General features: G+C 48.1%; 1 protein-coding gene across 2 annotated transcripts in view; it reads right to left on the minus strand.

The window, feature by feature from the left end:
• FBLN1 (fibulin 1) overlaps positions 1-25,377 on the minus strand; it is an 852,642-nt gene that overhangs the window by 717,975 nt on the left and 109,290 nt on the right. For both annotated transcript variants that reach the window (XM_085652428.1, XM_085652429.1), the window contains exon 2: positions 19,659-19,767. In XM_085652428.1, the coding sequence (XP_085508554.1) occupies positions 19,659-19,767 (109 nt within the window). The remainder of the gene's footprint in view (positions 1-19,658; positions 19,768-25,377) is intronic.

Below are 25,377 nucleotides of genomic sequence, written 5' to 3' on the forward strand. Positions count from 1 at the left end.
CCTCTCAGCAGACACTGCATGTGCAATGCTAATTGCAGAGTGGGTACCCGGAGGCGTGTCATTAGTCATCTTCAGTCTCGTGTTTATACGGTTCCAGTAGCATCTCAGGTCCACACCGATGTAGCCGTAGTATATCGTGGCGAGATTAATAATTCATTTTAGATACATTTAGAACGTAAAAAGCCACGTTACAAGTTCTCAGAATGCAGTTTTGTTGGTCTGGTCGAAAGGCGTGTATGGTTTGATATCTACTTTAAATCCTTCACATCAGCAGACGGCGAAACAAGGGCTCGCCGTGACATATTTGCTCGGCTTTCTCGCCTGCTAAAAGGTTTCTTGTCTTTATGGGGCCATGTGTTTGGCCCCATAAAGATAAGAAACCTTTTGCGACGAACGCAAAGCAGGGGAGGCCGTCCAAATGGGACGGACGAAAAAGCCGAGCGAATACATAAGAAGAAGCTCTTTTCCAATGGCTGGCCACCGTTTAACAAACGGTGACGCCAGCCAATGGAAAAGAGGGTCGGGGCTTAATACACGTTACTAAAAAATCCCCATATCATTAAATATCGCCAGCGAGACTGCATTCGCGCAGCCTACGCTAGCGAGACCTAAAAACTCTGGAACTCCTCGATAACGATCCAGACCCAACGGCGGAAAAAAGAATCTAAAGATGGTGACCAAAGGTGGGAGCTTCCGGAGGAAGCGCGTCGACGTCACGAAGGACACCAAATGGTGGTATGTCCCCAGGGGGGAAAAAAAATGAGAAAAAAAGACTACAATTCTGGACCCAACCACTAGATGGCGGAATAATGCACAGCATAGGGAATCCAGAAAGATTCATGCTGCAAAAGTGACGTGATAAGGATGATGTAGTATTCCAAGCCCAGTTCCTATTTTTTCAAAGTCCACATCACTATCCCCCCCATCACATTTGCACCATATATGCACCATGATTGAGATGCCTGGAGAGACACAGATTTCATGGTAATGGACAGGATTGTCTCTCCCTACCTCAACCCCATTCAAGGTAGACCACATCAGCCATAATATGTGTCCGCAACAATATTTATCCTCAAGCTGGTGCAAGTCAGTTGAACTATGCTGACGTTTTGAAAAAGTTTAAGAAACATGTGGTGGTACATCATCAATTGTAAAGATTGCAAATGACATCATGACAGAAGCTAAAGAACAATGCCCAAAGCAGTCTCAGGGCTGAATGGTGAGCTTTAAATAAGGCAAAGGTGAAAATATATGGATGTCTGTTGCATGAGGACCAGAACGTTATCCTGGCATCACATGCCTTGACTTACGATTGAAGAGCATTCCCAAATCATGTGCATTCAAAAGCTGTCAGATAGTCCTTCAAGAGTATGTGGTACGTAAACCGACAAATTAAAAAAAGTGTCTCGCTCTATGTCTTATTTGGGCACATTGAGGACGCACAGTGTTATCAGTATTTGGGTGGTACCTTTGTCACAGAAGTACCGCACATTTACGAGCGGAGAAAAGAAAGCCTGGCCTGAGTGGTGAGATGCACATTGATCATGGGATGGCTTGTGTGCTGTGTGCTGTGCGATGTAGTGATATATTAGTAGGAACCCCCAAAAGGACACTGTGGAAAATCGATTTCTCCTTCGGCAGCATTCAACAAATATCTGTCTTTAGCTACAGGGTGCCACATTTTAATTTCTATCATTATTTCAGAAGTAGGTGCATCAATTGTATTTGACTATTACCTCCGTATGAATGTACATTCATTTATTTGTGCAATCTTTGTTTTTACAATCGTGTACTAAAACCGATCTGTGCCACTGAGCTCTAGCAGCTAACACTGCTTCATCTGATCTGTGTGCACGTAGTGCATATGGAGATGACCAGGGCTGAAGGGGATGTGGCTGAGCTGTGAGATTGTAATATTTGTAGGGTCCCCTTTATACCGTTTGGTGCAATCTTCCTATAAAAGTCAAACGGCTCCCAGTGCCTTTGCTAATTTCCCTGCAGAGTTGAAAAGTGGGCAATAAAAAAATTCCCAGGTTATAAATAGAATCCAATCCAGAAACCATAATAGTTTCCAGCTCTTTAATGTCGTTGAACTTGGTGTCCTTGATCCCCACAAATATCACCCATTAAGGTATTCGCTTATGATGCATTGTTTAAGCAATCTTTGACTAACTAGAGATGAGGAAAAGCAACAAGGCTCTAAACCTAATCCTTGCGGCTAGCATGTAGCTCCTTTACGCTGGTTCATAGCTCACTGTACTATGTTAGAAGGATTGTAACGTAGGATCCACAAGTAAAATTTAAAAAATGGAGGATCTGTCACTAAAGCAGTAATAAACTGAGCCATCTACATGCCATACAAATCTCTGATTTGCAACAGGCACAATAACCCTCTATCTACATTATAAAGATTCAAACCTGTGATTAGACAACAAACAGTTCTCTCCAGCAGGTGCATTAACCACCAAAGCGATCTTACCAGTATTATGCCCTAAATAGTGCTAGGCACACAAAGATCTCCGAAGCAAATGCCCTAACCCCGTAAGCTTTTTTCTTTTAAATGCAGCCAGTTTACAACCAGTTAAGTAAGCCAGATTTAGTATCACATTTGTCCTGGTTACCATTTTCTTTGAGGCACAGTTTTTAAAAACGAAATGTATATGTCGACTCTCAGACTCTGCTTTTCATGATTCCAGACCTGATGACTCCACTCCCTTTCTGCTCTCTCCCTCTTTTTTGGGATCCCAGATTAAAGTTTTTCCAACACTGCTCTCACCCAATCGAATATACAGAAATAGACAACATGAGATAGTAAAACAATTCACTTTCACAGGGGCACCATGGAAGGTGGGGTCCCTGGGGAAGTGCCTACTTTGCCTGTGCCTTAAAAGGTCTCTGCACCTACGTTTCAAAAAGCCAGCTGACACAGCTTCACACAAATGTTAAAAGGTGTTGCATTGTGCCTGACAAAGGTTGGTGTGTCCCACCGTCAACACCATTTCTGAAACGTTACTAACATTCGACCATCGAATAGCCATAATTTGTTTTATTAGATACTTATTCAACAAATTAAATGGGAAGAATTAAATAGGCTTGCTCATAGCATGCAGACTGGGGAAGTGATTAAGTAACAGACGTCCAGCTTGCGGAATACCATCCATGCAGAGGAGCGGCCAGCAGACTACAGCTAACGCCATCGTTATTGCCATTTCTGTGAACAGTCTTTGTAAGCTACAAAACTAAAAAAAAAGCAATGTCAAAGCCAATTGGCCTGGCTTGAATGCACATAAGTACCGCCCCAGAAGTTCTTGGGGCGGTTTTGAGGGGGAAGGAGTTCGCTGTAATATTCCGTTTGGGTGCAGCAATATAACATGTCCCTTGCCCAAGAGTGATGGTGGGGAGCAGCCCTCGCATCCAGCTGATCGCGACTCTGGGTCTGGCCATTAACAACCCCATGTCCACTAACCTACGAATCCCCTTAGGTAATAATTTAGAATAACCCAGCAGCGCTAAGGCTGGTTCCGGCTCTATGCCCCGCCCAAGTATTGCCGACAACTCTGCAAATACTTTTCCCCAAAATTCTGCAATGCCCGGGCAATGCCACGATAGGTGCATGAAATCTGCTATGTTTTCCACACATCTCTCACATTTAGGGTCGTCTCTAAGACCATAACGGTATAGTCTTTTCGGGATATAATACACCCTGTTTAAATACTTAAAGTGGGTCAGTCGGTGTTGCCCATTAAGGGAGACCCGCTTAGTACTAGTACAGCAATACTTCCATATCTCGTCATCAATGTCTCTTTGAAGGTCCCTTTGCCATGCCAGGCGGGCTTTAGTAAAAAAGTTTTTCTGATAGGACTGCGTTAGGGTGTAGATTTTAGATACTAGCCTCGTTGGTTCTTTTGCCTTAATAATTAGTGTAAGAGCGTCTAGTTCCGGAGGTTCCTCCATGTCACTACCCAGAAGGTGCCCCAGTGCATGGCGTGTTCTGTGAAATTGGAAGCGGGTGAGTGGGGTGGGCCCGGCATCCTCACAATATAGACTATCCCAACTCCTAGCCCTGCAGTCAACAAAGAGGTCACCAACAGCCTGGACTCCCATGGAGCGAAGCGCACGCACCACACCCGTCTCTCTGCACGGAGGCAGCCATTGGCACCAATCCAAAGGGGCCAAGGGAGAATATATAAGATCCCCGGACTGAAGTTTAAGGAGATGGTGCCATGCATGAGCAGTCGCATTAATGGAGTCCAAAATACAAGTCCGTTGGTCTGGGGGAGAAAAAAAGCATCATGTGCATCGGGGGGAGGTCACCACTCTCTCAATGTGCAAGTGTGGCGTATCAGGTGGGCCATGTATCCAGTGGTATGCGTGTGCGCACTGTGCTGCCCTGTAATACATATCGAAATCAAGAGCGCCCAGCCCACCCATATGGTAAGGCAATGTGAGTATATGCCATGCAACTCTGGGGTGCTTCCCCGCCCATGCTAGCCTGACCATAAGGGAAGTGAGTCTCACGAAAAACATGCCCGGGAGGACCATCGGGATATTAGTAAAAAAGGAAGAGAAAACGAGGGAGTACCACCATTTTCATTATGGAAATTCTGCCCAGGAGAGACAGTGGAAGCTTTATCCAGCTCTCAACTTCATCCTCCAATGTGCTAAACCCAACCCCATAATTTTCTTTGAAAATCACATCCGCGTCAGAGTGGATTTTGATTCCCAAATATCTTACCGGGTCCGTCGTCCATTGTAGCGGATAGTCAGGGGTGAACTGTATCGTGGCTGGGGCGAGAGGGAAAATGACCGATTAGGCCAATTAACACGCAGTCTGGATACCCCACCGAATCGCACTACCTCGCGGAGGACGGAGGAGAGGTGGCATACAGGGTCGCGGACATATAAGAGTGTGTTATCTGCGTAGGTCGAGACTATGATTTCGTAGCCAGGGATGCGAATTCCCTTGTATCTATGATATTCGCAAAGTGCACAGGCCAAGGGTTCGGCCACCAAGGCATGAAGGATCGGTGAGAGTGGACACCCCTGTCTCGTTCCTCTCGTGATGCAAATCGGGCTAGTCACCAAGTTTCCAATTTTTATTCTGGCTGTGGGCTTATAGTACAGCACGCCTAACAAGAAAACAAGTTACTTACCTGTAACTTTGGTTCTCCAGTATTGGTAACTTTCATAGATTCTCATAGCTTGTATCATTCCCCGTCGTCGGAATGGGAGTCTCGGTAAACAAAATAACATAGCAGTAGATACAAAAGAGAAAGAAAAAGGCCTAGGCCTCATTCCCTTTTGTAGCATATCCACCTCTTTTTGTAAAAGAGACCAAAATAAAGCAACAGCCAATCAGATTAGCCTCACCCCACAGAACCCTCCTGAGAGAACCTCAGAGCCTCAGATTTTCGTAGCCGGCAGAGGGCTGAGCTTTCCCAGGGGAGGAGGGGAGGAGGGTGGGCGCATGGGAATCTATGAAAGTTACCAATACTTAAGAACCAAAGTTACAGGTAAGTAACTTGATTTCTTACTCCAGTACTGGAACTTTCATAGATTCCCATAGCTTGTATCAGAGTAGCTAGCAGTCAGAAGCACATTTTGCTCCCTTAGTGACATCTCTTTCTCTATTCTCCTTTTCCTGTTTTTTTTTTTTTAAGGAAAACATCAAACAACAATGCAATCACATAAAGAACACATAGCAAAATGTGCAAATAACAATAAGAAAGGAAGGAGGGAAGAAAGAAAAGCTCACCACTCAATGAAAGAGGTTCCTCAGGACTGCCTGGCCTACAGCCATGTCTTCTTGTGCCAAGGTCTCCAGGCAGTAATGTCTTGTGAAGGTGTGCGTGCTGCTCCAAGTTGCAGCCTTGCAGATGTCTTTAATCTGGACCCCCGCAAAGAGAGCCCTAGAGGAAGCCATGGACCTTGTCGAGTGTGCTCTAATTCTGCCCTCTAGAGGCTTGTCTGCTGCAGAATGACAGAACTGTATAGCACTGGAGATCCATCAAGCAATACCCTGCTTGGACAGGGATAAGCCTTTGCGGGGAGCACTGAATGCAATGAACAATTGAGAAGATTTCCGAAATTCTTTAGTACGGTCCAGATGAAATTTCAAGCACCACTGCACTTCCAGCGAATGAAGTGCCCTTTCTGCCGGTGTAGATGGCTGAGGAAAGAAAGCCTTGAGAATTACCGGCTCATTTAAATGAAAATCCGAAGGCACCTTTGGTATGAACTTTGGATTAGTCCTTAGAATCACTGTATTTCTTTTGAATTGGAGGAAAGGTTTCTGGACTGTGAGAGCTTGTAATTCTCCAATACGTCTTGCCGAAGTGAGAGCAAGAAGGAGCGCCAATTTCCATGAGAGGAATTTCAAATCTGCTCGATGAACCGGTTCAAAGGGATGCTTCATCAGCTGGGTGAGAACCAAGTTCAAATGCCATGTGGGAGGCGGAGGCCTCACTGGAGGAAAGACTCGAAATAGGCCTTTGAGAAATTGTTTGACAATTCTGGAGGACCAGAGAGAAGGCCCAGATGCAGTGCGTCTGTAGCGAGAAACTGCAGCCAAGTGAACCTTTATGGACGAATGAGCCAGACCTGCCTTAGCCAAGGACAGGAAATAAGGAAGAACTTGATGAGGCTGAGACAAGAAAGGGTCCACACCTTGCTGTTGGCACCAGATGCAAAATCGTTTCCATTTTAGACGGTAAGTCTTTTTTTTTATTTTTTTTTTTAAACCTTTATTGACATTTCAATCAATTACACATATGGGCCTACAACCCCCGGGGCCGGCCGCTAAACAATCAGAATAACAGAAAGCAGGTCTATCACAGTCAGTACCTCGGGGAGCAGAATCTCGACGCTAGCATTCTCTCAGTCTCTGAACAGCCCAAGTAGGAGACCAGGATAATAAAGGTTTACATTTTATAATAGAAAAGGATGGAAGGATCAGGTGCCAAACAGTTTCCCAGCAGCGAAAAATGGCAGGCAGAACGATGAACGTAAACAATACACAGCAGTCTATCTAAGCAATGGCGCTGAAACAGGAAGTTCAGGATGTAGAGGAATGACACGGCCATTTGCGCCTGCAACCCCCTGCCCCAAGACCCAGGAAACTCCACGGAAATTATGGCACTCCGGAAACAGCAGTGATTAACAACAAAGGAGTACTACCATGCTGATCCCAGAAAAAGACAAAGAAGAATAAGAGAAGAAAAGGAGGCCATAGAAAAAGGAGATGAAAGACTAGAGGATCCCCCCCCAACCCCCCACCCTGCACCTCTGCAGATGAGTACGGCCCCCCCCCCCCCAGCAGTGTGCCTGTCGCCCCGGAACCAGACCCGAAATATAGAAGAAACAGAGAAAAGAAGTGGGAAAAGAGCCCCCACCAGACGGGGGGGTAGAGAGAGTATTAATAAACTGGAGGAGGGCCTGCAAAACACGCCCCCGGCTTCTCCCTCCCGCACCACACGGTTTCCCATAAAGCACACAATAAAGAACACAAAATCGACCCTGTCAAAGAGGAGTAAGGAGCATTACGCACTTGGTACACTAACAGTTATGCCGTGAGAGCACACAACTCCCGAGCCCGCCCGCCTAGTAGGTGACCACCTCGGAAGGGTCAGCATCATCCTTGGCCACTCTTTGCAAACCCACCCATGCATACCCCTCGTCCCAGTGCCATGTCCAATGTTACCAGGAAGAGAAGTGTCCAATAAAACTCAGGAAGCGACACACACAGGTAGGGTAGAGGGCTCTGAAGATTGACACAGTCAGCTCTAGGGAGGATCGTCTTTCCCGATGCCGAGCCAGGATTTACACTGCACACCAGGCCCAGGAAGGCGGAATCAGCCAGGGCGGGCGACCGTTGCTTGGACGTTGCCTGGGACGTCGGAGACCGCGCACGGGACAAGGCCACCACCCCCCACTCAGGTCCGAAACCTCCGGGACAGACCAAATCCACAGCCAGCTGATCGCACGTTAATATACTGTCCGGAGAGTCCAGGCGTGCACTATTCACAGGGGCGGCCACGACACTGTCCCCCCGTGCGCGGCGTGAGAAGTCCCAGTGTACCTGGGGATAGGCAGGCGGCAACTGTTCCGACGCTGATGTCACTCCATCGAGCTTGCTCCCCAACACCCAGGCTCCGTGAATCAGGGTGGAGTGAAGGGCACCGAGAGCCTCGAGAAGGTCACCGTACCCCAGTACAGCTCCCGGCGCTCGCTCCGCTGCGCTCCTCAGAGTCGCACCCTCCCAATCCTGCTGCAACCCGGTGTACAGGATGGTGGACTCAGGCATACCAAAATGGCCGCTGGGTAGGTCCATCCCAGATCGGGGCCGGGGCTCAGACACAAGCGCCTCGGGTTCCATGGCACTGGTAACTGGGTTCCGAGGGCAGGCAAACAATGTGTCCGGTGTGTGGTCACGGGCCACGGTTGTCCCCACCACGGACCAGCGCCCGCGAAAATCCGGGAGCAGCCCGCAAGAATCGGGACAAGTTACGGGCGGCGTCCGGGCAGCTCACCGACGAAGGCTGAAGCAATCACCGGAGAGTCTTGGAGTTGCCACCACGGGCACGCACTCGTTCAGCTACGCTTAGTGGTAGGAGCGACCACGGCGAAGCGCAGTCCGACATTCGCACCACTCCGGCAGTCCGACCACACCCAGTCACCAAAGGCCGTTGTTGTTGCACTGCCGCCCGGCCACGGCGTTCACTCGAGGTCCCGGCTCCGGGGCTGCACAGGCCGCAAACTTCAGACGGACATTTCTCCGGCGGTACCGCTGCCAGAAACTTCAGGGTCACACGGCCGGTTGCCGCTCGCGTTCACCAACCGGGTAGATGGCGCAGGCTAAGGATCTCGTGCAGGATATCTGTGCGGGATGCGGAGGTTCACGGAGCCGGGAGCCTACGCTGCCGTCCCGGTCGCCATCTTGGCTCCTCCTCCTCTAGACGGTAAGTCTTGTTAGTGGAAGGAGCTCTAGCCTGAGAGAGAACATCTCTTATCTCTTCCGAGAGATGAAGAGCTAGGAATTCTCGCTGCTCAAGAGCCATGCTGAGAGGTGTAAGGAACAAGGATCTGGATGCCAGATCTGGCCCTGGGACATCCTGAGAAGATCCGGGATCGCCCCAAGAGGACGTGGAGGGACCAGAGAAAGGAGGTGAAGCTCCGTGAACCAAAATTGCCTCGGCCAAGCTGGGGCTACGAGGATCATCTTGCATGGCTGCGCTTTGATCTTCCTGAGTATCCTCGGTATTAACGGAATGGGGTGAAAGGCATACACAAATGCTCTTGACCAAGGTATCGAAAGCGCATTCCCCAGCGATCCGCGATGGTGTATTCTGCTTGCATAAAACTGGCATTTTCTGTTCACCGGGGTAGCAAAGAGATCTATTGAGGGTTTGCCCCACCGGTGAAAAATGTCCTCCAAGACCATCTGGTTTAGTTCCCACTCGTGGCTGACTGACGAAAGCCTGCTGAGCCTGTCTGCCTTTCCGTTTAGCACTCCTGGTAGGTGTTCTACCGTGAGCAATTTTCCCTGTAGGATCGCCCACTCCCAAATTTTTTGGGCCTCCTGCGACAACGGAAGAGATCTGGTACCCCCTTCCTTGTTGATGTAGTGAATGGCCGTGGTGTTGTCCATGCGGACAAGAACCGCAGAACCCTGCAAACGTGGAAGAAATGCTTGTAGAGCCAGACGAATCGCTCTGAGCTCCAGGAGGTTGATGTGAAGAAGGCGGTGCCGGGGCAACCAATGCTCGCTTACATGCAAGTCTTGAAGCACCACACCCCAGCTTTCAAGCGAAGCATCTGTTGTTACAACTTGAGGAGCCGCATTGCTTACGAAGGATAGACCTTGTGATAAGTTCTCTTCCTTTGTCCACCACAAGGCTGCTTCTTTCATTGCTGCAGTAATCACCACCTTGTCATCGAAGGAGCCGTGAACTGGTTGCCATTCCATGTCTAGTTGCTCCTGAAGAGATCGCATCCGCAATCTGAGTGGGGTATCAGAGGGATGCATGAAGAGATCACTCCTAGAAGGGATTTGTAACAGCGTACTGAAAGACACTTTCTTTTTCTCAACAGATGAGCCAAGGACCTCAGTTTCTCTTGCCTTTTGAAGGATGGAGAAGCCTTGTTGAGAGATATGTCCAAGATAGCCCCTAGGAATCGTGATCTCTTGGACTGACAGAGAGACGACTTCTCCCTGTCGAGAGTCAGACCCAGATTGCTTAACAGAGTCGTACATGCCTAGACTGTCTCCTCCGCTGTCCGCCTGGACGGAGCCTTCAGCAACCAGTCGTCCAGGTAGGGGAAGATTTGAAAATGCGGTTTCCTGAGGAAAGCTGCCACCGGTGCCAGCACCTTGGTAGAGATCCTCAGGGCAGTGCGAAGTCCAAAGGGTAAAACTTTGAATTGGAAGTGGCTCTTGGCTACTGTGAATCGTAGAAACCTCCTGTGGGCTGGATGAATCCTCGAGGTCGAGAGTGGCCATTAAATCTCCCGTGTTGAGGAGACGCAAGATATCCTGGAGAGAGACCATCCGAAAGGATTGACTGATGAGATAGGTGTTTAGCTCCCTGAGATCAGAAATGGGGCGCCATTTCTCCAGCGTCTTCTTGACCAGGAAAAACCCGGAGTAGAAACCGTCCCCCCTCTGAGACAGGGGAACCGGCTCCACTGCTCCCTTGAGGAGCATCTGATGAACTTCGAGCTGTAAGAGATGCAGATGTGTTGAAGGCATAGCGACGGGGGGCTTGGAAGGTGGCATATGAAGAAACTTCAGCGTATGGCCATCTCGAATGATGTTGAGCACCCAACGGTCTAATGTTCTCCGTTTCCAGTTGAGGAGGAATTGAGACACCCTGCCTCCCACAGGTGTTAACGGGGAGGTGGGTACAGTAGGCAGAGCCAGAACGCCGCTATTGTCTGTTGGAGGTGTCACGTCCCTAGCGACCTTGTTTTCCTCTAGTGTTGGACCTAGAGAAGGAAGAGGTCTGGCCTTGTCTTTGTTGGTACGTTGGTCGATACGACTGAGACGTTGAACCATAAGAAGAGCTCCGTTGTTGTTGGTACGAGCCTCTGTAGGATGTGGTACTCTTTCCCCTGGCCCCACGGAAAGGAATCTTCCGATACTTAAGATTTCCTAGAGATCTTGCCGTCTGCGTATCTTTTTTAATGTCCTGGAGAGCATCGTCGATATGTTTCCCAAATAATGCCTCACCATCAAACGGAAGGTCCAGAATTTTGTTCTGAACCTCCGGCCGGAACCATGTCGCCCGGAGCCAGCCCTGGCGACGAAGAACAGCTGCGCCTGCCAGTGAACAGAACGCTGCCGTGGCGATATCCATGGCACAGTCGATCACTTCCGCAGATGTAGCCTCTCCCTCCTGTAGAATCTCTTGGACTCTGCCTTGGACTCCTGTGGGAGCTGGTCCGAATATGGTGAGAGGTCGCACCACATTTGGTGATCGTACCTACCAAGGATCACCAACGCATTCGCTGCCCGTACCAAAAGACTCACCACAGAGGAAAACCTTTTCCCCGCATTATCAAGGTGCCTGCCTTCTTTATCGGGAGGAGTTGTCAGCGGTGCAGAAGGATTGCGTGACTTTTTTTGCGCCGCCGGCGATTTTACCGAATCCGGCTTCGGTTGACCTATCAAGGACGCTGGACTATCCTCAGGTGCCTTGTACTTCTTTTCCAGGCATGGCAAAACTGAAATAACAGTAGCCGGGTTCTTCATTGCCTTCAAACCCTCGTCCTAGACATGGCTGACAATGGGAATGGAACGGACCACTTTCCTGTAGGGCTCCTTAAAATCATAAAGGAAGCATTCAGTTTGAACTGAAGGCATAGGAAGTTTGAATCTATTGGAGGCTCTTTCCATCAGTTTGTGAAATCCCCCAATGTCTGCCTGGGGAGAATCCACTGGATCCAGAGTAGGTGAAGCTGGATCCGGGATCACATAATCCTCCCACTCTACACACTGGTCAGACCTGTTGTCATCGTCCTGATACTCGTCCGAGGAATCATCCTGAACATCTTGGACCACTGGAGGTATACCTGGGCTGGATACCTGCGGCTGTGAAACTATCTGGGATGGTTCTCCCGGAGAAAACACTGCAGGAGCCGATGGTGTAGGCACAGCATGTACTGCAGAGAAAGTCGAAGATGGAGGAGGGGTAGCTTGAGAAAACCTCTGCCTATAATCCTGCAACATGCCCTGGAGATCTGCCAGGAGGGAAGAAGGGACTGAAACCATCTCCTGGCCTGTGCTTTCCTGACAACGATAGGATTGCTGGTATGAGTACCCATTAGTGTATTCGCCCTCAGAATCAGTGTCCTGACATTTTACCAACAATTGTGAGGGGCTATGGGCATAGCTTCAAGAATACTGATCATCTCTGTCAGAGTCCTCTTCTTCCTCGAGCAACCCTCCTTGGAGACGTCAGCTCTCACTCATGGGGGGTCTTTTTTGAGGCCTTAACAGGACGTTCTGAGGATGGTGAAGGGGAAGCCCTACCCTTTTTCACTGACCTTCGAGATGAGGTGCCAGATGATGAGTCCTCACTGTCACTTGACAGAGTTCCCTTCCTCGACTACCTTCTGGAGCCAAGTGAGAAGGCGACCCTCACGGTCCGGATGGTCTTCGTAGAGAAGGTGCGGCAGATCTTGCAGTCCGCTGCCTTATGATTCGGGTACAGGCAATAAATGCAGTCCTGTCCTCCACATACAGCCTCTTCTTGCCACACAAGTGGAACAAGCCTTGAAAAGGGCTTTCTTCTCCTTGTCAGACATTTCTTAAATGAAACACCAAACAGTTCTGAAGAAAACATGTTGAAAAAAGTAGTCAACTAGAGTTGAAGTGAGCAGAGCTCAAAGGAGACTCCCTAAGCACAACGTGCGGTAGAAAATCTGAGCCTCTGAGGTTCTCTCAGGAGGGTTCTGTGGGGTGAGGCTAATCTGATTGGCTGTTGCTTTATTTTGGTCTCTTTTACAAAAAGAGGTGGATATGCTACAAAAGGGAATGAGACCTAGGCCTTTTTCTTTCTCTTTTGTACCTACTGCTATGTTATTTTGTTTACCGAGACTCCCATTCCGATGACGGGGAATGATACAAGCTGTGGGAATCTATGAAAGTTCCAATACTGGAGTAACTGTAAGTAAACCTCGCCCAGCCCCATTTTCGACAGTACCTGCCTCATAAAGGGCTATTCGATGGAGTCTAAAGCCTTTTCCATATCTAGAAAGACTGTGACTGCCGGAACCTCTGGTTTGGTATGTTGTAGCATCCCAAATACCGTACGTATGTTATAGGTAAGGATGCGGCCCGGGACGAACCCAGCCTGTTCTGGGGCTATGAGCAATGAGGCTAAGGGAAGCAGTCTGTTCGCCAATATCTTTGCATAGATTTTAGTGTCTACATTAAGAAGTGAGAGTGGGCGGTACGAGAAGCACTCTTCTGGGGGTTTGTTCGGCTTTAATATAGCAATGATTATGGCTTCTCTCATTGAGGAAGGAATTGTGCCCGAGGTGCACATATCGTCAAAGAGAGCGGTCAAGTTTGGGAGGAGTAGGTCAAGGTAAGTCTTGTAAAAAGCGACCGTCAGGCCATCGGCACCGGGGGCACTACTAGGCTTCATGTTTGCTAACGCCAGCGTGATTTCATCCTTCTCTATAGGACGCATCAAGAACTCATGGTGAGTATTGGTTAGCCAGGGGAGCTTGATGTGAGAAACATAATCTAATATGTCTGCCTCCATACCCGAGCTTCGAGAGGAATATAGGGTCGAGTAGAACTGTCTGAACCTCTCAGCTATATCTGCATGGTCAGTAAGTGTCTGTCCGTCTGCAGATTTAATGTCGGTTATAACAGCGTAATTCCACCGCTTTTTAAGTAGGCGGGCTAGCACTCCTCCCAGCCGCTCACCCTCACCGTAGGGGCGAGCCGGTGTCCACAGTATCGTGGTATTCCTCTAACTGGTTCTTAAACTCCCGCATAAGGTCCTCATCCTGACCTTCGAGGAAGCATTGCTCCAAGCCAGCCACAGCTTTTTCCAGAACGGCAAGTTTCTTGCGTAATGCTTTAAGGACTCCGGAGTGTTTAGCCATGACAACACCTCGTATATAGACCTTGAAGGCCTCTCACACTGTTTGAAAACTCTCAACAGTACCAACGTTTTTTTTTAAGTATAGTTCTATCTCTTCCGCTAGCTCTTCCTTGAAAAGTGGATCCAGTAAGGAATACGGAGGGAACCGCCATATAGATGGGGGAATCATTTTCGTTGGGGCTGCAAGGAGCAATAAAACCGGGGAATGGTCGGAGAGAGTGAGAGGTAGTACCTCACACTTCTGCACTTGATAATACAACTGGCTCGAGGTTAACCAGTAGTCAATGCGTTTATGCAGGTTGTGGAATGCAGAGTAGTGTGTGAACCCTCCTTTGTCAGGCGTCTTCCATTACCATACGTCCTGTAGGCCTTCTCGCTTCATAATCTCTATAAGTGTTTTGGCAGAGGCAGTAAGTCGTCTGTCCGGCCCACCCGAGCGGTCGCGAGCGGGGTCCAAAACCAGCTTGAAGTCGCCTCCCCAGAGTTGTTGTTCTATACCACAGCTGGCGACCCTGTCGTTCAGTGCTGTATAAGAGTCGGGTTTGTCATAGTTTGGACCATACACGTTAATAATCAGTATGTTTAGGCCGCGCCCCTGGCATCGAGACAACGTAGCGGTCGTCAGTGTCCGTGAGTAGTGGTTCAAGGGAGAGGGTTGATGTAGGTCTAATCCAGGTAATAACACCCCGGGCGTGCATTGTGAATCCTGCAGCATGGATGGAGCCGTGCAGGCCCCTAGTGCAGAGCATGGGACTGTCAAGGGGGAGGTGCGTTTACGGAAGCAGTGCAGGGTCAATTTTGTGTTGTGTTAGAAACGCTAAGACTTTCCGCAATTTTCTGTGGTTGTTAAGGCCCCTTACGTTCCACGTAAGGGCACGTATATTCAGCTGCACAGGAGCAGTAGATAGCGGGCCATTTGTCAGGTTGGGAGAAGATGCAGTCAAGCTATTTGAGTCTGTCATTAGGGCGGCCAAAGTGTACAGTGAACATGAGTGCGGCACAGTGTCTACAGCAAGTAGCAAAACGAACAATACCCCTAACCATCCAACCCTCCACCCATGCCAGGCAAACCCCAACACAGCCCAGGCAATTAGCTACCCACCCACCCCCAAGTAACACCAAAAGAATTTGAAAACATAAACAATGCATTGTAAAACCAATGAGGATCAACCCCCCACCCCTTATCAAGAACTCCCCTAGTGTGTGTAACACGCGTGGGCAGAGGTAGCACGTGCTCCCGCAAAACAAAGAAGCGTGCTAGTAAAGATCTATCAGCCCTCTGCTCCGCACACCACCGGTTTGTTTAGAAGCGTTCATGTCGTAAATAGGAATACGTCAGGCCTCCCCGGTCACCACAATTCAGCCCTGATAATGTGCCAGAGGACAGTCAATTATCAGTCTTTATTACTGCCTCCTATCAAGCTCCCACATATCAGTGCCAACATATGCATACAGTACATTATCAGGCTAGAAAAAACATCATAGTTTGATTGGCTACAACGTCCATTATAAAGATCCGCATCTCAATAACTATATATGAATAAAGCTTATCTGTGCATATGGTAGATCATAACATTCAGTCTTGGTCGCTAAGGGGTCCGGCCTCCGCCCCATCAGAGAAGCATCATTCTGGGCTGTGCATCTTATCCTTGGACCAGTCCTTCAGTGCCTTCTGAAGAGACTTGGGGTCTGTGAAAATCATAGACTGACCCTGACGATTTACACGGAGTATAGCTGGATACAGCACAGCATAGCCGAGCCCCTGGTCTCTGAGCTGCTTCTTTAAGGGAGCAAACTGTTTACGAGCCTCTAGGACTCGCAGCGTGAATTTCGGGAACAGAGAGATCATGGAGCCCTCGTATTGTAGGAGATGCGTCCTCCTGGTAACCTTCAGCGCCGCATCTTGGTCTCTGTAGTTAAGCAGTTTGGCAATGATGGGTCTCGAAGGAGCACCGGGGGAGGGCACGGACCCAGGGACCGATGGGCTCGCTCCACGACGAACATCTGGGAGAAGGTCTCCTTACTGAGCAGGGACACCAACATTTGCTCCACGAAGTGTTCCATTTTGCCAGTCGGGGTGGATTCTGGCAGCCCCGTGATCCTCATGTTGCAGCGCCGAGACCGCGCTTCCAAGTCTTCTGTCTTCTCTTGGAGGATTTGCATTGCTTTCCCCAATTGTTTATGTTCCGCATCCAGCGTTGTCTGAGCTTCCTCCACTTCAGTAATTCGGCACTCCGACATGTCTAGTCGTTCCGCACGCTTGTCCAGCCATTCCGACATCCTGTCCATGCAATAGGAGAGGGAGTCTATTTTAGAGCAGAGTACAGCAAGGCTGCCATGCAGGCCCTTTTCCATTGCAGCTAGCAAGGAGCGAATGTCACAGTCCACTTTCTCTTGGGGAGGGTCCTGCATGGTGTCTGCATCGTCTGCGGTGGTTTCGCGTCCCCTGGGCTTCCGCTGATCGAATGATATTTTCGGCTGTGCACTGTCTACTTTGCCCATTGCTGTGGTGAAAATAACAGTGTGCCAATCGCAGTCGCCAAGTCCTGTGGGGGTTATGGCACCGCTGCGTCGTAGTTCCCGGTCCAATAGGTCCAGATGTGACTAGGAGGGGCGACCAGGTAGTCGGGTCGTGCAGGGGCTATCTCGGAGCACAGGCCACTAACTCTCAATTCCAGTGTACTCAGTGGCTATGATGTAGGGGCCAACACGGACAGAAAGATGGGCAGGAGGGCCACTGAACAGCGTCCCACCACAATAAGCGCTCTGAGGCCACAGTGTTCGCAGCAATATCCAGTATAGTGCCCCAATCTCTCCACACAATCAGAGACAAAGGGGGAGGAGTGGGGGATCTCCAAAGTCCACTGCGACAGGCGCCCCCCTGTTCACGAGGCAACTGGACGGAGATCCCGCAGACTATCAGCCAGGGTGTTCGTGGATCTCTCAGGCTAACCGGTCCAGTTCTCAATCGGTTCACAGAGGCCTCCGCTGCAGCAGTTGCGCCGCTATGCACGGCACACAGGCGACATCAATCACTCCTCGCCATGAAGGGCGCAGGGACGCATCAAGTATGGGCCACCGGTAACGCCGTAGAATATAGACTTGCAACGGAGCGCTCGAGGTGGGCCTCCAAAACGGCAGCGTGCGCTTTCCCCACAGCGCCGCTCCTGGCTCTCCCTGGCCCTAAGCAGCAAGGACAATAGCAGGCACAAGCAGCTTGCAGTCCACGCCGCATTAGTATTTACCGCTAGTATCCTGTAGTGTTGGGGGGCTTCTCTAGGGAGTCGCGGCGTCCCAGCCGCAGCTCACCGCGGGTGCCGCCACTCCTGCCGCCGGATCCGTTGAAGGCGCAGCCGCCCCCAGCAGTCGATCGCCCGTTGCGCGGGAATTTATGCCCCGCCAGGCGAGAAGTCCGAAATGGTGATAGCGGCATCCTGAGCTCCCGCTGCTAGAGGGTAGCAGCACCCACAGGTTGTAGGCAGGGTGGTGGGGTACAATCCGTCTCCGCGAGTCAGGCCGCGGCTGTCCCGCACGTGAGCCCGGGGATCTGCCTGGCACCCGGTGTCAGGGAGGCCAGGGCCGACAGCCACGCCGTTTGGGCAGCCTGGGAGGTCGGAAGCAGATCTTTCAGCGTTGTGGTTCTGGCGTATTCCGCCGCAGTTGTAGCGAAGCTCTATACTCGCTTCAGATGCCAGATAACGGACGAATGAGTCAGTAATCGCGCGGAGCTTCTCGTTTAGGTGGCCATCTTAGCCGCGCGCTAGCTCCGCCCCCAGATTCATCGTACTTTTGAAATGTAAAGTTGCCCTTATGCATTTCAATCCAAGCACTCCACAAGAAGTGAACTGACACACCACAAAATCAATATGATGAGGCAAAAGAGCAATATCCCTCTTGATGTAGTCAAAGCTTGCTCTATGTATATTTGAAAGTATTGGTAACATTAGGTCAGGCAAATAGCTATGCTGTCAAGCCTGACCTAAAAAAGGAGGGGCGTGTAAGGCTCACGGCAGAAAACATTAACAGTTTGAATCACTGGCTTAGCAAGGAAGGCATCGGCCCTCATGCAAGCAAGAAAAATGGGCCTTCCTAACTTAAATTTGATAGTTGGCCACTATCAGGGTTGAGATGGCCCTTAAGACCACGTGGGCCCTGGTCCTGCTGCACCTGCTGCACTGTTGGTAGCCACGTCCTTTTTTGTAACAAGGTATTCATTCTAGGAGAGAAATAAAATGGATTAAACCCTTACTGATGTGCAACTCATATGTAATAGTATCAGGTACAAAACTATGCATCTGGAGTAGAAATACTCAAGCGTCTCTGGTACAAAAGTTACTGGCCCTCCCTAAACCGACAGGAATATGGGGTTGCTTGTATTTATAGACATCAAAGGACCCGAGAATGCGATTAGGAAACTAGGAAAAAACACATTTATTTGATATTACTGTGACTAGAAAGAGACGTTTAACTAGCAGGAACACGAGCTGCCTGTGGGGTCTCCGTTTAAATCACTAGCAAGTCCTTATCTTCAGTGCGATAACCAGTTACGAAAACTATTTTTTGACGCTCTAAGTAACAAGGCAGAAATAATTTGGAAGACCAAAGTTTAGATGAAGGGGAAACGAAGACATGAGAGATACATCCCAATGCCTCAGGAATCAATGTCAAATAAGCCAAGCATTAGAAATTGTAGGACACCGATATATTGTTATTGGTTGTTGGGGACGAGGACATATTTAAGAACATGTTGGTTGAGGCATTTAACAGCCTCCGAGAAGAGATGGGAGTGGGTAAGACATTAACAACAGAAGTCAATGCAGCATCTGACTGACGCTCTTCAGTCCGGGGAGTGTTAAAACCGTCATATTATATTGTTTAAATGCTTGCAATCTGTCATCATTGCAAGAGGCCTAGCTATCAACGTTGAAGCAGGCACCGTGCCCCAAGATTTAGAGATGTGAGGGCCACAGCACCCAAATCATGACTGTTTTCTCCAGAAACCGGGGAAAGTGGGCCCGGTCCGTGTTTGCATTAAGGCCCATTGGTCCCTTGCTTCGCCCCTGATCCTTACCCATGCTCGTTATAATTCAAACAAGTAACATTAGGGATCAGGCGGATAACTAGAGCCAAATTTCGGGGGGGGGGGGGGGGGGCTGAAAAAGATTTCGGGGGGGGGGGGGCTAAGTCTTCCAGCCATAGGCAGAGTGGCTGTAAGAAGGGGCGAAAACGCAACAAAAGCCTCATTAACGTGTAAATGGTCTTTTAAAGACCTGTGAAGTACTCGGGTCCGGCTGCAATTAGACGGACGCCAGCCCGCGAGGCTGTCTCAGCCGGGCTGACACACATGAGGGGGGGGAGGAGGGCAGGGGGGGGGGAGGGGTTGCTTTAGCCCGGTGAGCCCAATGGGTGTTGCGCGCCTGTTAGGGATACATTTCCACTGGTTTCATACACACACAGCCTGGAAGATAAACGTCACCTACACATTGTTTTTAGATTTATGTACTTCTACATTCAGTGCAATATTTGTAGTTTTTCACTTACCTGCAGTCCTTTGATGAAGAGATCGTGGGAAGGAAATCACAATTTCGTTTTTCAACCGCCCACTCGTACCCGCTCGTGCAGCACTCCTCCATGGACAGTTGTGCAGTCACTGCAAAAAACAATTTCAAAATGTAAAGCTCTAGCGTGAAAACTAGTCATTGGTGTTGTCTGACATAGTTTATCACAATAATTACTGCACAAACAAGTAGGATGCGGCTCACTGCTTTTTTAAAACGAATAAAATATGAATTACGCTAATTAAACAACTAGTTATTTTTCCCCTTAGTCTTATTTTCCCAACAGAACCAGGTAAAGCATTTGCAAATTTAAAATGAGTGACAAAGTGATAGGAGTGCATTTGTCAAATCATCTCTTTCAAATGCAGAGCAGTTTGACAGGTGCCTGAGAAAACCACCAGAAGTGCTACTTACTAAGAGAGGTGGAGCAACTTAACTGCAAAGGACATAGATGAGAGCGGCTTCGGCTTCTCCAACTTCCCAATCATATTCACTGCTGGAACATGGCAGAGGTACAACTGGTATACCTCTGATTAGCGAGCAAGATCACACCACCCCTGTGGGTACAGCAAGAGGAACTGGGCAGTAATGGTTGACCGGGTAGGGTGGTGCACCTGTGGGGGCTTTCTCTGCATGGTACCAGTGTGTATGAGTGCTCTGCTGGGTGCTCTGAAGCGGATTCCTAGATAGGCCTAACCCAGACATGTGAAAATCAACCTGATATGGGTGAGCATGCCGTGGAGCACCTGTGCAGGTGCAGAGGTAGAGGCTCCTGTGGGTATACAACGGCCCTCAGGTGTTACAAGTGGTTCCAGGGGGATAGGTTGGTAGGCAGAAAGAGGGGGCTGTGGGTTGGGTTTTACTCGGGGGTTAGCTCAAAAACAGAATGTGGATCTTTGCTTTTACTCTAGAGTGGACTATGGGCTTCCCCGGATGAAGCACTGTTCACCTTAGCTGGTAGAGGTCATTCTTTAGGTCTTGCCTTCTTGACTGTGTCTGGCCCTCGGGTTTCTATCACTGAAGTGCACAAACCCACCCTCTGACGAGTATCGCCAGCTGTGCTCCAGCCTTCCCAGAGACACTGCAAAATGAGTACTGTAAAGGATCAAGGAAGATATTCTGTATTTTTGCTCCACAAGTTTTAGATTTGACTCCACGGGCTCTCTAGTTTTAGAGCATCACAATGTTTAGGTCTCTCCTAGGGGTCAGCTTTCGGCTGTTGGGTAAAAGGCTATTGTGGACCTCAGTGCTTCCAGAGAGAGGAGAACGTTGTCAAGGGTTCTGTAAAATGTATCGGGGATGTTCTGTGAAAAGGGCATGGCTTAAGTAATTATGGGTGTAGCTTAAAACATATGAACTGTACTACTGGGCTGTACACAGCATTCTGCCTGACAAGCATTTAGCTACCTCTGTGAGTTTTCTGCTATTGCATCCAGATACATCACTCAACAACAAACATATGCCTAAAACAGGCCAGACCTATTGGCTTTGCGACTGCTTGATAGCAGTTTGATATAAATGAGTAACAAAGATTTGTAAATAATTAGAATTGCTAATTACAGAGCTCCTGTGTTGATTGTTGGACCTTGCAGTGCTGATCCAAACCCCAGGAGCTTTCCTCCTACACCCGAGTGGCCTGCTCATAAGCAGCCTCTGACCGAAGGCTCCCTAAAAATGTTCCAAATGTCGAGCTGAACTTTTTTATGAAAACAAAGTAACTTTGCTTTATCCCAAAATTATAGTACTTACCTGTCAGTGGTAGACTCTAGTGGGTGATATCTCGGCATATCACATCCAATACTCAAAGTAACTGAAAAATAATCCAAAAGAAATCAAAAGTAATTTCCATGTATTTTAAACGGTTTTAAAAGCAAGTACAAACCTGTAACGATTGCAATTTCATCCACAACTGCATTTCCTTGTAAAGTCTTGCATTTGAAAGCATATTCTACTTGCCTGTACCAAGTCCTGCTTGGTTCTAAAAAATAAATACCAGTATACCTTTTTTATCCTTAGCCAGTTGCGCTGGATTCTGTGCCATCAGTCTTGATTGAGTGAATACAATAAATACTTAACACTCGCTCTTGATAAGCCTAAATGCTCGACAACACTACCACAAAGAGAGCTGTTGGTGATTATTTAATTTAGCCTCTGCTATACCTCTGGGGATCCCCTGGACTCTGTGCACACTATACCTTACCTTGGTATAGTATATACAGAGGCAGCTTCCTACAATATGTGATGATCATTATGTGCGCACTGGAGAGAGGTTGAGGATTGGATGAGCATGTAATCTGAACATTGTTATGGCCCGCAGACTGACATTGGCTTCAGCCTCAGCTCCAGAGATTTTAAACATGTCCCATTATGAACACCCTCCCACAACCAGAACTCACCCAGACACCTAAATGCTGCTCATACCAAATGTACCATGCAAGCACTGGAAAATCCAATAGCTCAGATTTTTAGAGTTGAGATCTTTTGCCTTTAACAATACTTAGTGAACTGCAATCACAATACAAAGTTGCACTAAAAAAGAGAGTGTTTACACATGTTAAAGAATTCAAAGTACTTGCATAAAAAAGGAAATGTATCTACAGTAACATATTACTAAAACCCTTAGCAAAGTAAATAGGTCTCAAAAGTGAGACGGATTGGCTTTGCCAAGGCATGTTTTAATGTTGCACATGGGTGAGAAAGCCTCTTTAGAATGCACCCGATACTTCTATCATCACCCAAGCACCATTTTGCCCTGTACCCAATCACAAAGCAAGAAATCTGAAATGTAGCCTGACCTTCAAATACAGCACCAATAACCTAGAGCTGTGGATTCGGTCCTGATGTTATGTCCGGAGTTCAAATGCACGTAGCTGTATCTGATAACTGTGCAGGTATAAATAGGTATTGGGATAGTTAGGTGCTGGAACCACTGTGCTTTGAGCAAATCGCCAACTTATTGCACTGCTGAGGTTATAATTGCAAAGTTTGTGTGCCCTCTAGAAGGGCCAGTGAGGAAAGGCTAGGAAACTCCATGATCAGGATCTTTATCATGAGGAACTAGGCACATAGGTCTGCATGTTTGAGCGAGGTGGAGGACACGAAAGCAGCTCAGGGCCCGAATCTGACGGGTGGATGCAATAGTATCTCTGAGTGTTTGATACCGGAGGGTAGAAAAAAAGTTGAGAATGGATTTATAATACATGGGATTCTGTAATCCGTATATACATGCCATTTTCCAATTTCTGTTTAATTGGCGACTTGTGACGCAGTCAGTCGCCACTTATCAAGAAAAGACGTCTGAACTCGACTACTATCAGTTATTACAGTCGAGCTCTTAAGTCACAATGCTGGCTTCCAGAGCCAGCAGCTGAGGTGAAAGGCACATCAGGTCACAGAGCAGCTGTTTAAAGCAAGGAAAATTAAGCATTGCTTTTCTGTCTTCTGCACTATCTTTTAGCCTACAATGATAAGCGGACAGAATTTTTTTATTTTTTGAACTCATTAGATAGAAAGAGAAATGCAAGAATCTTTCTGCATATGTCAACACATTCCGAGCTAGTGAAGCTTTTTTTTCTTGTAAAAATGATTTGCATTGAACTGTTTCTAATATTTGTTTTAAAAAATAACTAACAGGTTGATTTTTCATGTTTATTAACATGCTCGCTCTTTTGTATGAAAGAGCTATGCGCCAACGTTTTAAGTGGTCTGTGGGAAAGATGATGGTGTCACCATGTATTATATGGGATAAAGTACCCCTTGGCGTACATGTTAAGGATTTTGCAAGTCAACTCGGAATTCCATAACCTTATAAAGGAATTCGGCCTTCATCCTCGTTCCTCTGTGTGGTTATGGAAATCCTTGGTGACTTGCAATATCCTTATAATGTACGGCAGGGGGCTCTTTATCCTTTATATAATATAGCTCCAACACTGGGTTAGAGGACGTGCCTGAAGTCTGGAAAAAGACTGCATTGGTTTTGAGTAAAGTGATGGAAAGTGTATTGGCATACAGTACAGTGGCATAGCTCAGTCGAATGGCGGTTCGGTTGCTGGAATAGGGTTGGCGAGGTTGAAAGCCCCTTCCGTGGCCATGAAAGGAGCATAAAGCAGACTGGGGATGACGTGGGGCAGCCGAGGGGCCCAAGGACATGGCTGTAGCCTGCAAGCCTTTAAAGCACTGATGCAGACTCTGTGTGAGATTGCTGAAACCTTCCGGCGAGAAATCAATTATCAGACTTATCCATAATTGAAGCCCGATTTTGACGAACGCATTTCGAGGACTCCAAATAAAGATACGAGTCCCACAAATATCTTCTGTCTTTAAGTATCGTCTTTACATCCATAATAGCAGATATCCAATAAAGACTGTCTGCGTCCACATACATCGTCATTGACTATTAACAGTGTGCAGCTATTAGGATCAACTTTTATCGATCTCAGGGGACATCCATATAGTACACTATAGTCCTGAAGATGGTCTCATGGACGATTGCATGAGAGACCAAAACGTCGACCTAAAACACTTTTTAAAAAATCAACATATATAAGGAAAAGTGTATACAAATGTGATATTGCAGGATCATTGAATTGTTATCTAAACTTCCTCTTGTTACATTGTATGTGTATACTCACAGTACCCTTTACAAATTCTTTGAAAAATATAAAATTCTTTTTTATATACACCGTATATCTTATGAACATATTTCTTATTTCTATTTAGAATTGATTTACACTTTCCAAACAAAAAATTAAAAAAATTAATTTACTAATAAGCAATTGATGAAAGCTTACATTAGAATGAGAGTTTGAAATTTCATGACTCTGTATTTTAAACAAATCCCTTGAAGGCACCTTTACCCGTTTATTTAAAGCCCTCCAGCGCCAAGTCTACTTGTCTCCGAAGAGATGGGTGCCATCAAAGGGCATGGCCATGAGGGAAACATGGACATCTCCCGAAAAGCCAGACTTTCTCAACCAGGCATGGCATCTGAAAGCCACAATTGATGAAACAGCTTTACCCAGAGAGTTAGTCATGCCCAAGCCACAGCATATAGTGAACTTTGCTAGGTCTCGTCTGTCTGCTAATGCTTGGGAGAGAATGGGCCAGGCCTCCTCCAGGACCTGACAGCACTTGCACAACCATTTCCAACAGCATGTGGGAATAAAGGTCCAATAAGCATGCAGTGTGCACTAACTGCAATGCCAGGATGGCAGAAAAAAAAAATTATTTCCCAAGCTATCCAGCCTCTTGGGATTCCCTGTCTGGGGTGGGGCGGGGGGTGGCGGGGGGCGGCAGGGTAGATGCCATGGGAAGTGGAGGCTTGGACCACCAAGCTCTTAGGGGAAGGGTGGTGGGTATTTAGTTCCCCTAGAGTGGGAGGTGGGCAATCGTCCTATTCACAGGAGCCCCTTAGCTGGGTTTGGACCAGGACCCCACAAGAACGTCGGTGAGGGCTTCATTTAATGGGAGTGGGGGTTCAGGTGAGGAGACTAACATTTGCAGCACCTACGTCAAGATGTTAGTCTTGACTGCTACCGAGAGCAACTGAAGGTCAAGTACCTCAGCCGCCTTCCACACCACCATTGCATATGTAGCTCACTCCTCCGTAGCCATGATAGGGGGAGAAAGCATGCCGGCATCACCCAGTTCCTCACTCCAGTCCATATCCTGTTCATACTGGTATTCTAAAGGGTCCAGTGACC

Source organism: Triturus cristatus, chromosome 4_1 (genome assembly GCF_964204655.1).
Source record: "Triturus cristatus chromosome 4_1, aTriCri1.1, whole genome shotgun sequence".
Classification (NCBI taxonomy): Eukaryota; Metazoa; Chordata; class Amphibia; order Caudata; family Salamandridae; genus Triturus; species Triturus cristatus.